At 33.8% G+C, this 15,501-nt stretch overlaps 1 protein-coding gene across 1 annotated transcript; it reads left to right on the forward strand.

The window, feature by feature from the left end:
- The first annotated feature begins 7,651 nt into the window (after window positions 1-7,651).
- Window positions 7,652-8,342, forward strand: LOC109338444. Its single transcript, XM_019575687.1, has one exon. It carries the CDS (start codon window positions 7,753-7,755, stop codon window positions 8,068-8,070), a length of 318 nt encoding a protein of 105 aa, XP_019431232.1. The 5' UTR covers window positions 7,652-7,752; the 3' UTR covers window positions 8,071-8,342.
- The last annotated feature ends 7,159 nt before the right edge of the window (window positions 8,343-15,501 follow it).

A 15,501-nucleotide genomic window follows, 5' to 3' on the forward strand; every position in this document is an offset into this window, starting at 1 on the left:
AAGGAATGACTTATTCACATGATTACTAAGAAAATAAGTTGTAACTGGAATATTCTTGAAACCATTATACCGACGTTGGAATTTATTTCAACAAAGCCGAGATGGCGAACAAAGAATAAAACCGAGTTCTCTTACTTACAAAAAGGACATAACGAAAATGAGAGTATTAATCTTTCAACAAATTGACACTGTGTTCAGGACGATTTGTTGAGAGAAGAAAACTCCCAACTAAAATAAAATAAACACCGAGAAACCCTTTCAACAATCATCCATTTGGTAGGCTTGTTGGATGATGAAGATAGATTGAATTGAAATTGGGAGGGTTGAGAGTTAGGTTTTTTAGTAGCAGGGATCTCTAAAGGAGTATGAAGTTAGTCATTTCGATTCTTCAAAACCAGAGCATTCGGGTCGTGAAAGAAACTCATTTTATGGATTAAATCCACGTTGATCTTGCAATCCCTAGCATCTATCTCTATCTTGGATTCTCCATCAGTAGAGATACCAAAATGCTTAAGTATGATAGTAACTACAATAGCACAAGGTAATGGACTATGTTTGCCCCTAAATGACCACACGTGTTGCATAATCATGGTATCCCAATTAATAATAATCTTATTTTTTATGGCATACATGAGTAGTAGTTCCATATCATTAATTTGAGAATGATCGGAAAACCTAAGAACTACAACATAGCTTTAAAATAATACAACAATCAATCATCAAGAGCGAGATTCTCAACAAAGAGGATAACTCGATTATTTACAGACTCAACCATTATCCTTTGCTTTTTTGCTTTCAATATCCCTTTGAGTAAATCTACACATAAAGTAGTGAAATTTCTTCCCATCGGATTCCTCCCATGGAAAATGAAGTCCAAAGCCGACTTCAGCACCAATGTGTGGTATTTTCGAGTAAACTCAACAGAAGTTTTTCAAGCACATGAAAATTTATCGTCCTTTGACATATGCAAATAAATTATTTTTCCTTACGTTCAGATTATAGTAAACTACCCTCCCTAGTTTAAGGTAATAGGAATTCCCTTCAACAAAAATATCATAGAGATTTTGTTGCCTATGGAATTCATGGAATTGAAATTGCTCAAATTCAAAATAATCTGACCTACCATACTTAGGAGCAATCAGTTATCATCGAAGAAATTACTCCCAAATATTGCCTATTGTTCATTGTTTGATAGAAGCATTGGAAAATCTAGAGGATTAGTGGAAAGAGCTCTTGGTTGACCTCTTTGAGAAGTATTAGAATATGGCTTCTTGGTTCTAGAAGAGGAAGCTATGGTTTTGAGTTTTAGAAAATTAGGTTTTCAAGAATTTGAAATTTGGAGTTTCTTGATTTTGGGCAAAAAAACTGAAATTTGTGGTTAAAATGTTTTTAGAGTTTAAAATGTAGAGTATTTAGCCACAAATCTCAAGAAAAATGATCAAGAAATGAAGATTTTTGGGTTATGGGAGATGTGAAAAACAAGTTTGGAAGGTGGAAGAAGATGAGAGTAATTGATTTCTACCCTCAGACGTTCAATTTTTCAAGTACCCCAATAGATTGTAATCAGTTTCCCAACTAGGATAATCGATCACATGCCCAATTCTTTTTGAAATTGTAAAATAAACACATATAAGAACAAGTAGTGATACAAATATTATCATTAACCAAACATTTAAACATATACATATGAAGGATGGTTTAAGATAAGTCTGTTTCATCTAATATGTCTAATTCTCTTCTTATTTTGTACAAATGTTATTCTGCTAAGGGTCTAGTAAATATGTCCGCTAGTTGATGATGAGTTTCAAAAAAATCTAAATGTTCTTCATTCTTTTGAACATGATCCCTAAGGAAGTGATGCCTTATATCTATGTGCTTGGTTCGAGAATTCATAATTGGATTCTTAGTGAGATTTATAGCATTAGTGTTATCACACTTCAAGAGAATGCATCCTAAATCTAGACCATAATCACATAATATTTTTTTGAGTCACAACACTTATACACAACAACTACCTGTTGTTGTCTGCTCTGCCTCCGCAGTGCACAATGAAAACAGGTTTGTTTCATACATGACTAGGAGACTGCGACATTTCCTAGAATGTGGCAGATTCTACTAGTACTTTTTTCTTTTAGTTTTGCAACCAGCAAAATCTGAATCCGAATATCCAACAAAGTCACATACATATACTTCCCATAGGATACCATATTCCAACATCTGTTGTTCATTTTTAATATTTCATAATTCTTTCTACAACAAATAGATATGACTCTTTAGGTTTTGAATGATATCTAGCATATAGACACACAATAAAAATTATATCAGGTCTACTAGCTTAAGATAAAGAAGGGAACTGATCAAACCTTGATACTTCGTTATATCAATGCACTTTCCAACTTCATTAGTGTCAACATATGTGTTTGATCCCATAGGAGTGACAATTGTTTTACATTCGTCCATCTCAAACCTTTTGAGTAAGTCTTTGAAATATTTGGACTGATTTACAATGATGGCATCCTTCATTTGTTTGATCTAAATTCCAAGAAAGTAATTCAACTTTCCTATTATGAATATTTTGAATTATCCTTGCATCATCTTATCAAACTCACTACATAAGTCATCATTGTAAAACAGAAAATAATATCATCTACATAAATTTGAATAAGTAGAGTTTGATGACTTATTTTCTTTAATAAAGTGTAGTGTCGATCTTTTCCTATTCAAAAGGGTATGACGATAGAGAATTCCTTGACCTTTACCTTCCCTACATATATTAACAAGGCCGAATAAGAAGTTTGTGATAAGTGCAAAAAATGCCTAATTTTTCTATTCATTTTAGGGTATTTATCCTATACAAACATGTAAAATCCAACTTAATTCAACACTTTTTAGATAAATTTTGTATGTTTGAATAAAATAATTTTTCATCACCTCTTGTTCAAGTTTTCTTTGAATTTTTTAGGAAATTGAATCAAAATGAAATTAATTCAAAAAGAAATGAATTAAAAAGATAGACAAGAATACAAGCCAAATCATAAGCCAAAAGCACAAAAATGAATTACTCAAAACAAACAAGCTAAGCATAGTATGCTAAGTGCTTAGCTTGTTTTATTAAAGAATGCTTCAACGTGAAGAAAGATACCGTGCCTTGGAGAAATCATGCCCAAAGTTCCAAATAACCAACCAAAATTAATTCAAGCACCATGGAAAAAATGTTGTTTCGGCTTGAAGAAAGGTAGGTTCCTTCACCAAGAAGAAACATGGCCAACATCCAGGCGTGGACCAAATGAGCTAGGCGCCTAACCACGTGCACCAAAACCAACCATGAAGAAAGCTTGGTCAATTCACCAAGCAACTTGCCTATTCTTTACTTGAAGACCAAGTACATGACCTCATGCATAACCTATGCTCTGACCAAGCAAGTAGGAGATGTCACCATGCATGTGACCTTGCCCACAATAGGCTGTCAAAGCTAGTTGTCCAAGAAGTGACAAGCTGCTGACCCACCAGCTTTGGGAGTACCAAACCACCCTGGTTAGGTGCAGGGCGGCCCTAAAGGGGGGCTAACCTCCCCTCACTTAGCCTATAAAGGAGAAGTCATTTCACCACTTTTATACATTGTAAATATTTGTAATTTCTTCTTCCTTTTCCTATTTCGTTTTCTTTTCTTTTAGGCTGCTCTTAGGCTTTTAATTCACATAAATTCAAAGGGAATGGAGTTGGCAAATGAGGTGCAAAAACATGATTTTGTAACCTCAATTGGAACCAAAAGCATCTAATCTTTGGATGGATGGTAATGCTCCTAAAGTTGGACTACAGTGTAAGTTCTTGTACTCTTTATCTTCTTCATTTATACAAGTTATTATATTGGTTATATTGATTCTTTAAGAAGTTTTTAATGCGTTTTTAGATTGATCACCTAAAACTTGATTAAAATATCCAAAAATGCTTCTTCTTAAAGTGTTGACAAATGAACTTAAATGTATAACACACTCCTTAGTTCAGTTGCCATTTCAAAACATCTATTTTAAGCAACTTGTATTCAAGGCTAAACAATGTTAATAGAGCCTGAAGTAGGGTGTGACAACTTGCTCCGATGAGTGGTCGTTAATGATTGTTTAATATATTATATAAGGTTTGAAAATCATCTTTTCTAGGCCAGGACACTGGGTGGAAAGACAAGACATGGTGTATGATTTAACCAAAGTATAACACATAACTTGCATAAATTCTAACGTTGATATTGTTTAAGACATTATTCCATTATTCTAACCATATTCTCCTCTTGAATTTGTAAATACTTAGTTTCTTTATTTTTTCATGTTTCTTACTTCATAAAAACACCAAAACAACTTTATTTGTCAAATTCTTACTTTTGATAAAAGATAGAAAGTATGAGTACATTTCTATTAGGCAATTCCTTGTGGTTCGACATAACCCTAAACTATACTATAATTGAATCTTGAAAGAGATTCAAGTGTAAATAGTAAAGTGTTATCAATAAATTTTATTTGTTGAAAACATAATCTATTCACAAAAGTTCACATCAATTCATGATTTGTAACTTTGTGAATAGAAACAACATATAAAAAGTGCAATTTAATCAATGGATTGTTACTTGAAAATAAAAGAGTAATGAATTAATAAATCTAACCACTAACATTTACTTTTTGTCATTTACTTTCTGCAACTAACATTTATTTTCTGTCATTTACATTCCGCAACTAACTACTAACTCTTTATTTTGTTTATTTATATTCAGTCATTTACTTTTCCGCATCTAACAATTTATTTATTGCTTTATTCTTTTATTCTTTATACCAACCCTTCTAAAGAAGTGATACGATTAACTTCTAACTTTATTCTTTTATTCTTTGATACTAATCTTTCATAAGAAATGATATGAATAACTTAATAAAAAGAGATCAACCTTTATGGTATGGTTAAAAGGAACCCAAAAGAGATTAAATAAATAAAGTCACCAATCACTCAATAAATTTTTCATCACTCATCACTCAAATAAAACTTGCAAGGACAAGCTGGACCCAGGTTGCCCGAGAAAACCCTTTCAACAACTTGCATAGTCCGTATACAGTTGGCTAGGGAAGTCGGGGCGAATAGTATCAAACCAAGGATCCTCGCTTGGCTAAGTTCCACACTAAGGTGAAAGAGTTGATGTCCAAACTTGAAGAGACAACTATCCGCCATGTCCCTAGAGAATAAAATGCTTGGGCTGACATCCTCTCATAGTTGGCCAATACAAAGAGCTTGGGTAGAAACCGCTCCATCATCCAAGAACCATCCTCCGACCAAGAATCATGGAAAAAAATCAAGTAGATACCCCAACTCATTGGACCGACCCTATCGTAAAGTATTTACTAAAGGGAGACCTACAGACTGGCAAAAAAGAAAGGCAATAATTCCTCTTATATAGTTCATTGTATACCCTGGTCCAAAAGTCTCTATATCGGCGAGGTTTCTCAACCCCACTTCTCAAGCACATCAGGCTGGACATGACATATTATGTATTAAGGGAGGTACATGAAGACAGTTGCGTGCACTACCTAGGGACTGCTTCAATGACGGAAGAGGATCCTTTGTCCCTAGAAAAGTTCATGTCTCATGTCCCGGACCAATTAGTGTTTTCCAACAAGTCAAAAATAATACTTTATTTTAATTTTATTTTATTAAAATAATATATTATATCCACATGTATAGTAGAATGAGACAAGAACGTGGACACCAAGTTGGGACAGGTGATCCCCATCCTTCAATGACAACAAAGTTTTAAACGAGGCTTAAACACATTATGCCACAATGAAAAGGAAATGTTAGCAACAATGTTTGCACTCGAGAAGCTTAGAATTATGTGATTGGTACATAAGTAGTATTTTTTTATTATTTGTAAGCCACCAAGTATTAGTTCCACATGTGACAAACTCTTTGTAGTGAGATTCATCTCCTCCATCATCAGAACTAGTTGTCTATCTACTAACATCTTCTCATGAAAGGAGACATTCGCCCCATTGGTTTTCATTCCCGTAATGTTATTTGGGGTTTATCCTGTGGCCAAACCTGATGACTCAAGGGATGCGTCATAAACCTAAAGCCACAGTTCTCCTCTACCTGGTTGATTATGTAATTGAGAAGTCAAATATTATAACATTTTTATTTTTAAATTCTTGAAAATATTTTGCAAATTGTTTGAAAAACCTTGTATGAACATTATTTCCCTTCCATCCCTTAAAGTTTTCAACCCACATTAGATTTTAATCAAAATATTTCCCTACTTCCTTCTATCTCCAATACCTTGTCTCAAACACATTATAAACATTTCCCTTGTTTCAATAAAAAAAAATTATTTTGTTAAGGAGTGTCATTGGAATCATTACAAAATAAAAAAACAATTAATTTTGAGAAATCAAGTCGATTACTTCTCTATATGTTAAATATCATTTCCTAATATAAAATTACAATTTTTACTTTTTTTTTGAAACAATACCAAAAAATAGGCTCTTTGGCTTTTGTTTCAGTTTATAAAAAACATTCGAGGAAATAGTGGTTAGAAATAATATATAGATGTGTTTGTTTCCAGTTGTAAAAATATTACCAAGTATAAAACTTTCCTAAGAAAAATATATTCTCGTATTTCAATGCTTTCTTATTCCGATTGATTAACTTGAGAATGTTTCATTCCCACATCTATGAATTGTAATTTTCCAATTATGTTAATGTTTTATTCCTCTTTTTATCTGGATTTATATAATTATATGTCATATATGTATTATAAATATACGTTATGATGAAGAGATAATGCTTAATTTTTATTTATGTTAAAAATGTTATGTATTTTGTCAATTATATTCTTAAATTTCTATATATGTTATATTGATTCTTCAAATTTCTTGATTCCTCCTCCATTTGAGGTTAGTATAAATAACTAAAAGACATTTTTTATACTAAATACTTACTAGATAAGTAATCAAATAGAAATTTTTTGACTTTGTAATTATATTCAAGTATTAAAAAAATGTTGATATTATTTTCTCAACTATATAACTAGAATAATAAATAGAATAATATTTTTAGAATAGTGATATTTTGATAATTATACCATCTATTTCTAGGAACACACATCATAAACAAACATAATCTCAATTTATTCTCATAAATATCAACAAAGATTTACTAGAAATACAAATTTCAACCAAAACATATAACTGAATGTACCAAGAATAACATATATGAGATAATAACATTAGTAACAATATGATCCTCAAGATTATAAATCCATACCCCAAACAAACACTCCCTTGGTTTTTATATTAATGAGCTTAGATGAGCATGGCCTATCGCACATGCCTAAGACAGACCTGGCTCTAAATTCTAATAACCTTGTATTTTATCACAATGGAAATTGTCCAAAAACAAGATAAGTGGCTGGGAATCTTTAGGAATTTAGTAAACTGCGGTAAGCATAACTTTACATAAATGACATGTCACAATTACATTGGACAAAACTAACAAAGCATTAAGCAATGCATTTACCTCCAATGAAAGCAACATTTGCCACCAAGCTCATATATCAAATGTACTGGAACAAATGCGTTACAGATAAGAATCAATCCCTATCCCTCACTTCTCTATTTAATTAACAAATTTGATCATTCTTCAAGGGTGGAAGTTAGGGTTTTCTCAATCCCAAGGCTTACCCAAAATAATCATCAATTAAAAGGTTAGGGTTCTGAAGCCATGACTGGGAAAGCGAAGCCGAAGAAGCACACGGCAAAGGAGATCGCCGCCAAGGCTGACGCCGCAACCACCAACAGGGGCGGCGGGAAAGCCGGCCTTGTAGATCGGACCGGCCTCGATAAAGGCGGACACGCCAAGTTTGAGTGCCCTCACTGCAAGGTCACGGCGCCTGACGTGAAGTCGATGCAGATTCATCATGATGCTCGCCATCCAAAGATTCCCTTTGAGGAAGCAAAGGTTACCAACCTTCACGCCACCGTTGCTGTCGCAGAATCTTCGAAACCTAAACCTGGGATTCGTGGTAGCCTCAAGAAGTGATATCATCATCGCTCGCTATATGAATCCTGAATTTTTTAGATTTCTGTGCCTTTGTTTTCGTATTTCTTGATGTATGCTTTGTTTCTTTTTTTGGGTTTGCTATGTATGAAGGGAGCAGAGAGAAGGGTTGTTGTTATGGCTAATGGATGTGCTATTAATTAGACCCTTCTTATTTTATGTCTGGAATGTATATTGTTCCCATAGTCACCGTTCATGTATGTGAGTATTAGTACCTTGTTGTGCTAATAAATTTCTTATGAATTGTTAGATCTTTTCTTAGCCACAACTGATATCCCAAAGTTAGTACTCCGATCTATGTATCCTTTCTTATTGTCAGAAAAGTGAAACGTGAGTTTAATATATATTAATTTTATAATTTCTGACCAATAATATTGAAGGGATAATATGAAATGATGTAAATCTTGGGAGAGAAGTGTGCCTGATCTTTTCTTTTTCTTCGTTATCATTCCATGATATCTATTAGTTGTCTGTAAAGTATAATTACTCGTGCCTATCACTCATACGGGAGGGAGACAAATAATTTGGTATAAACCAGAGGATCATGTAACTATGTATTAAAAGGGGAGCTCATTTGTTGTTGCATAGTTTGTGTCACTACTATAAGTTATGATTGGTTGAAAAAAATAATATTTAAGTTAAAAAGTTTAATTAAAAGTATTTTTATGACCGATCATAATTGATGGCTAATACAGTGATTCAAACTGTTCGATATAAGATGTGCTCCTGTATTAAAGTGAGCAAAAAGTATGTGCCTCTAATAGAGTGCATAAATTTATAGTCTCAATAAAACATTTAAGGCTAGATGATTAAGGATAGATGCACTTTTTCCTGTCCACTTTAGATAGATTCATCTTAGAACAGTCTTATGCGAATGAATCTTGTGGAAATTATGGTTACTTGAACTTTCAAATAAATGGAATGGGGGATGTTATAACCAGAGAGTTTGTGTTCTGAAGTAAGATAGTATCATTTACCTGCTAGAAACTGCTAATTTGAGCTTTAGTATATCTTGTAAGACTCTATTCTCTAGAAATTTACTTTTGCTGTTATATAGGCGATCCCAGTTCCTTCCCCTTTTGATATGTGATACATGTGTGCACTGGCCAGACCGATTTCGTGTAAGGAATGTTGCTTTTCAATTAGTATAAATTCCAATGGAATTCAAATTATCAGTTTTCAGGGAATTGGCTGAATCACAACATTTAAATAGGTTCTGCCAATGTTGTTTTGGTGGTATTGATGCTGGAATTGTATTTTTGTAGAGGGTTATATGATACCTATGTAGATCACTCTGTTTACACGCAGTGGTTTGGAATTGTGATCAGTTCCTTTGGTGGGATTAGAATAGGGTCCTATTGCTAAATATGTGTCATCTTTCTTTATTGATATTTCCGTTACAGTGAAAATAGATTGGAGTGTTGATCTGGGAATTGCTTTTGTTGTTTTGGAAGTCTCTAGATTACATGAAGGCTATTCCAATAGTTAGAGGGAATTAAAAATGATTTAGATATAAGTGGTTTGATTGTGGACATGATTTTGATGCAGTTTCCTTTGATCTAGGTAGCTAACCTCACCCAAAAGGCTTGGGTGTTGTTGTAGTTGAAGTTTCTTTTTTGGTGCAGTATCTCACCTGGTTTCATAATTTCAATGTTTTAGGTAAAAAAACATTATGCGATTGGGAAGAGAGTAGTTGCTGGATTCTTACATTCTGCAATTCATAGTAGGGTGTTTTTTCTATTCTCCATGTCAATATCAATGTCATGTGTCTATTGTGTAGTTACCTCGGCTTGCCGATTTAGTAACATGCTTTGGTTGTGGTTATCCTATATTACATTTATCATAATCTGCTTTCGTATATCATGCTGATTTTACTTTCCCAAGAATGGCCATCTTTGTATGTGTGGGGTGGGGTTTGGGCAATTTCCCCTTATAAATTTTGTTGAATGCTCACCAGGATATCCGTGATAGGTTTACGAGTAAGATTTTGGAGGAGAATAAAGAAAAATGAAAGGCTTTAGAGCCATTTTTTCACAAATTATTTCATGACTCAGACATTTTTTATCTTTTATCTCCTTCTAAAGTCTGACTCGCGGATAGATCCTTAGAATTCGTTGGTAAATTAAATTTTAGAGGAGAAGAAAGATATATGAAAGACTTTAAAGTCATCTCATAAGTATATTTCATGATTTCCATACCTTTCCATTTTCTTCATAACCATCCAAAAGTCAACTTTGCCCTAGCAAAAAGCAACAAGCAAAACTTGAAGGCATGTGCAAGTGAATTGTTGAGATACAAATGATGAGGTAGCCGTTATTGTGTAAGATGATGGTAAAATGTGACAAAGGTATATGTTGGGTCTTACTATAGATATAGCTAGTTGTTCTTTAGTATTTGAACAAGAATGGTTGGTATCGAATGCCTAGTAGAATGGAGATGATCAGAAGTCTTGGTCGGAATGTCATCTAGACCCACCAGGGCCCAGGGGAGGTACCTGAAAAGGTTCTCCGACGATCAAGAAAATATAGAGTCTTTAGAGAGAGAGTTGGAGTAAATAAGAGAGAAGTTAGAGGAATAGCAATAAGTGCAAGCAATAAATGAGAGAATGATAATTAATTATACTCCTTGTGTGAGATCCTCTATTTATAGAGTTTGAAGTTGCTGATGTGGTATCTGACCATTGGTGTGTGCATGGTGGGTACAATGGGGATATGTCGGATTGTCCTTGTACATCCTGCAAGTCTGCAATTATTGGACTGTTGGGGGTAGGTGGAATGTGTAGGCGGCGTGACAGGTGGTACATTAGCTTGCATTAAAGACGAGCCTGCGGTGCATTGATTGCAGGGTCAACGGTCATTAAATGACGAGTTAGAGGCATTAATGGCGCGTCAAAAACATTTATGGCACCTGTAGTGAGTCTGACCCACCTAAGGCGGGTGAACAAGAGATGATTAGGTTAAGCCATATGTCCAGGGCAGATTAGGAACAACCTAGATTTATCTAGGGTGGAACAGTTGCCCCCAATCTATCAGGTCGGTCGAAAGTGGATCGGGCTGGTAGACTTGGGATGTTCCGATCTGATGGGGGTGGCTAGTATCTAGGTGTAGGGGGTAGGTCTTGATGGTTATCTGCTCTTGGTTGACACATGAAGGGCCGGTAGCGTCCCACTTGGTAACCTCGGGTGTTGAAGCGACGCGTTTGTTCATTTCAGATTCTCCTCCTCATTTGTTGAACCAGCGTTGGATCGTCTTCGAGTGGTTATGGATGAATGAGATGAGCTATTAGGTTGGGCTTCGGGTATGGCCTGAGCCTAACCCTCCTCCTATAAATAGGGGCTATCCTCTTCATTCTTCTTCACTTTGAATTTTCAGAGAAATTGTCACCCGCCGAGCTCGCATAATACTTGAATCTGGCCATCAACCCTTTATTTCAAAGTTTTCGACTCTCAATAACTCGGTAATTCCTTTCTCTCTTTCTTTTTAGAAATATTTTTTGTCGGTCATAGTAATATTAGGCGGGGATTCTAACCCTAATGAGGTGGAGATCCTGCCTGGACGTCCGCCTATTTTTATTGACACCGCCCTTTGTCACCGTCAGCGAATTTCAGTAAAATAGTTTCCATTTCCTTCTTTACATTATTCTCTTTTCATTCCTCATTCCAAAATATTCATATGCCATGTCATGTAAATGCATAATTACAATTTCATATCATGATACAATAGTTAATTCAACATTCTAAATAATCAATCCATTCAGAAAATACTCACTCAACACCAATATAATTTCCTTAATTAGTCATATCAATTATGATTTTATTATCAGAATTGAGCAATCATATCAAGCATATAGCTAATTCACATTGCTTTGAACCATCACACAATCATTCCATCAAAATACTATCAATCATACCAGTCATTTGAATTCTCAAGATAAACAAAGAATCATGCATATCCAAACAAGATCACATATCCAACATCAAGTAATATACGAAATAAAATTCATTCAATCTCAAATAAGTAATTTACGAGTCAAAAGATCTCAATATCCAGTTACTCACGACCACATTAATAATATTCAACTATATCTGCCTTACGCCTAACTTAGAGGTGCACAATTATCTTTGGTATCATTTCTAAACTCATACATAAAAGAACTTCTCTCCACACTTATACTTTTTTTCCAAATTAATAATATCCTTTCGGAGTTTGCCTGTATCATGTCACAGTTTTATAGCTTTATTAGAAATTAGCTAGAATTGTCCTACTCTAGTTATGGGCATGAGAATATATTCAAACATCTCATTTGAATACATGGAATATTAATCAGGCACGATAAAATCTTATTGGCACTACATAGCCAATTTTTTACTAGACTTGGTTGGGCTTAGAGATGAATTCTTCATAATAGTAAGATATTGACATGTGCACTAGAGACAGTAGGATTAACTTGAGCTCTCAAAATTGGGCAAAACAATACTAGGTTGAATATGATTTCCATATCTTTTGGAATTATTATAAAAGAGTAACTATAACTCAAGTTATAATCATTTCAATTTCGAAGACATGTGATGTCCACATAAGCTGGACAACTCCAAAGAATGGTTTATAGGATTTGACTCATACATGGAAATCATATGATACTTTCACATAATGAAATCTTTGTCCATTTTTGTTCATATGAAATTAGTTTTAATAGAAGTCAACACTCAGGCTAGGAGTTCTAGGTTGATCATCAAGTAATGTCTAACCATGACTTTCAACTATAAGGCAACAAAATATTACTTTAGGGTAGAGAGCATAACTCTTAGATGGCTAAACGAAAAATAGGTACTCTTGGTCAATTTAGTAATAAAATTGATCAAGGCAAAACTTAGGTATTTTAAGGTTTTGGATTTAGGATTTGGAGGACATATTTTTTAAGGTATCTTTATAGATCACTATAACTTCTTTCAGGACTAGTCTAGGATATAATCTATTTTGATAAAACAAGCATAAGTCTCAAATGACTTAATAATTTGAGAGAAATTTATCAATTTGGAAAGCTTTTTTGATAAGTAAAAAGATATGTACTTATATGTTCTAAGATTATGATTGGAAGTCATATTTTCAAAGTGATCTTTATGACGATCACAGTTTTGGAGACAATAGAAACTAGTTTAGTAAGTAGGGCATAACTTACTCCCTACTTATCCAAACTTAAAAAATCTCATATAAAAAATAAGCTAATTAAAGCCTAACAACACTTTGGGTTTGTAATTTCTATAGCATACCCTTTGTGATCTAGAATATTTGTGCAAGAATAGAACAAAACATACTTGGATGTCAAGCAAGATGTGTTTACTTGGAGTACAAGATAGAGAGGATGAACCTATTAACTACCAACACTTTGAGACCAGGGGTTTTATTCATGAAAAAAAAGGAAATCAACATTCCATTAAAGAATTGAGGTCATAGGTACTACCCTCACTCAATTTGATGACTTATAATTCAAATTATCACATAAACCATAAATTTGAGTTTATTTCAAGCACAAGAATGGATGGCTGAGTTTCTGAGCTCTAATCACATAATAAATGGAACTAAAACACCAAAAGCAAATAGGATTAAACACTCATTTCAAAATTTGAGTTCATGGGTAACATTTACACTCAAATTCAAGGTTGGAAGTTTACACAATTTCATTAACACCAAACTAGTGTTTTGAATGATACGATGTTGGGGTTGAGTTCATTAACTTCAATCACCCAAGAAAAGAACCCAAAATCAGAATAGGAATAAAAAACACATGGAAACAAAATCTAAAGGATGATCACATGACATGCAGGCAATGAATTTTTAGTTTCAATGACTCATACATACACTACAACATCGTAACCACCAACTAGTCATCTCTTGGCACCTAGCTGTTTGGGGCTGAATTAGATGACCCTCAATTACTCGAGAAAAAAATCACGACCCACATTACAGATGGTAAACAAGTTACAATCATTTTTCCAAGGAGTTTGAGACACATGCATGTAGATAATTTTTCATTTCTGAAAACATTGCTACAACATCATTCATGGATCCTCCATTGAGTTTGTAAGTGTGATAACATAGGCTTGATCTCTTGATGATTTCTCATGCCCTTTATAGAGAGACTTAGTAGAAAACATATAGGAACTTACATGGAAAATGAAAATGGAGTTCAATGGTTCAAGAACAATTCAAATCGATGAAGAAAACTCAAACAACAAGGTAACTAGCTTAATCAACATGTTACTAGAACTGAATTTTTAGAACATAATTTCAGAGGTTATAATGAGATAATTAAAAAAAAATCTAAAATCAAATTTGGATTCTAAATACATCAATTAGGTTTAAGCACCCTTTGCATGTGATAAAGATGCAAAAAAATTGAGCTCCTCTCCCATAGGAGCTTCTTGGCAACGAAGAAGAACAAGGAAGGAGAATAGCGGGTTTGTGTGTTGGTGGTGGAGTCCAACTCCTCTCCAGTACTGGAGAGTCCAGTACTGGATTTTAAGGGGAAACAATAACTATAATTTATTTTATTAAAAAATGAATTAAAACTAGGACTGTTGGACTTTTATTTTTACCATGTGTCATGATCTTAATATGGTAATGGACTCTCCAGTAATGGACTCTATGGAGAGGATCCAAATTCTTGGTGGTGAGGATGGAATTCGAATTCCACCCACCCCATCCACTTATTTATAGAGTGGGGAAGGATTAGGGGTTGAGCATAGTGATTTTATGGCCCAAACCAAAAATAATCAAAGGGTTAATGACCCTTAATTACATTGAAGGTGGTTACTTACACTTAAGTTACCTAACATGCATGGTTGTTATTTTATAGACCTTATGTCAATGTTAAATATTGTCTAGATGATTATATATGATAGTCTATACCCTTATAGGATTAACAGAAAAGCGTTAAAGTACTCACAGGCAAAGCTATCAACACGCTCATTGACAATTTTCAGAAAATTGTGAGTTATATTTTAAAACTCATAACTCGACTAATGACTGTATAAGTATTTAAAAACTCAATACTAATAACATATTATTAGCTTATAGTACCCATAAGGTCCCTCATGCTATTTCGGACGAGGTCTTGTGACAATAGATTTACTCGAAAACGAGTAAATCCCAAACTGTGCATAACCTACAACTAAGTTTCTAATTCATTATTTTCCATTCTAAAGTCATGATATGACTCTAATATATGTTAAAACTAAATCATGAATTTTCCTAATGAAAGTCAATGATTCACAACTCATTGGCTAGCTCCTCTCACTATAATCTATAAATCTAGTAAGTTGACTTCTTACTCAAGTAATTCTTTGTACATGACAAAAGAATTTCACACAACTTTTCATTATTTAAGAAAATAATAGATACTTATTTATTTATA

The sequence above is a fragment of the Lupinus angustifolius genome, unplaced genomic scaffold (genome assembly GCF_001865875.1).
Source record: "Lupinus angustifolius cultivar Tanjil unplaced genomic scaffold, LupAngTanjil_v1.0 Scaffold_25_384, whole genome shotgun sequence".
In the NCBI taxonomy this organism is placed as follows: domain Eukaryota; kingdom Viridiplantae; phylum Streptophyta; class Magnoliopsida; order Fabales; family Fabaceae; genus Lupinus; species Lupinus angustifolius.

Excerpts from the sequence above, each read along its gene's own strand:
- LOC109338444 (XM_019575687.1), top strand. The coding sequence starts at position 7,753 with ATGACTGGGAAAGCGAAGCCGAAGAAGCACACGGCAAAGGAGATCGCC.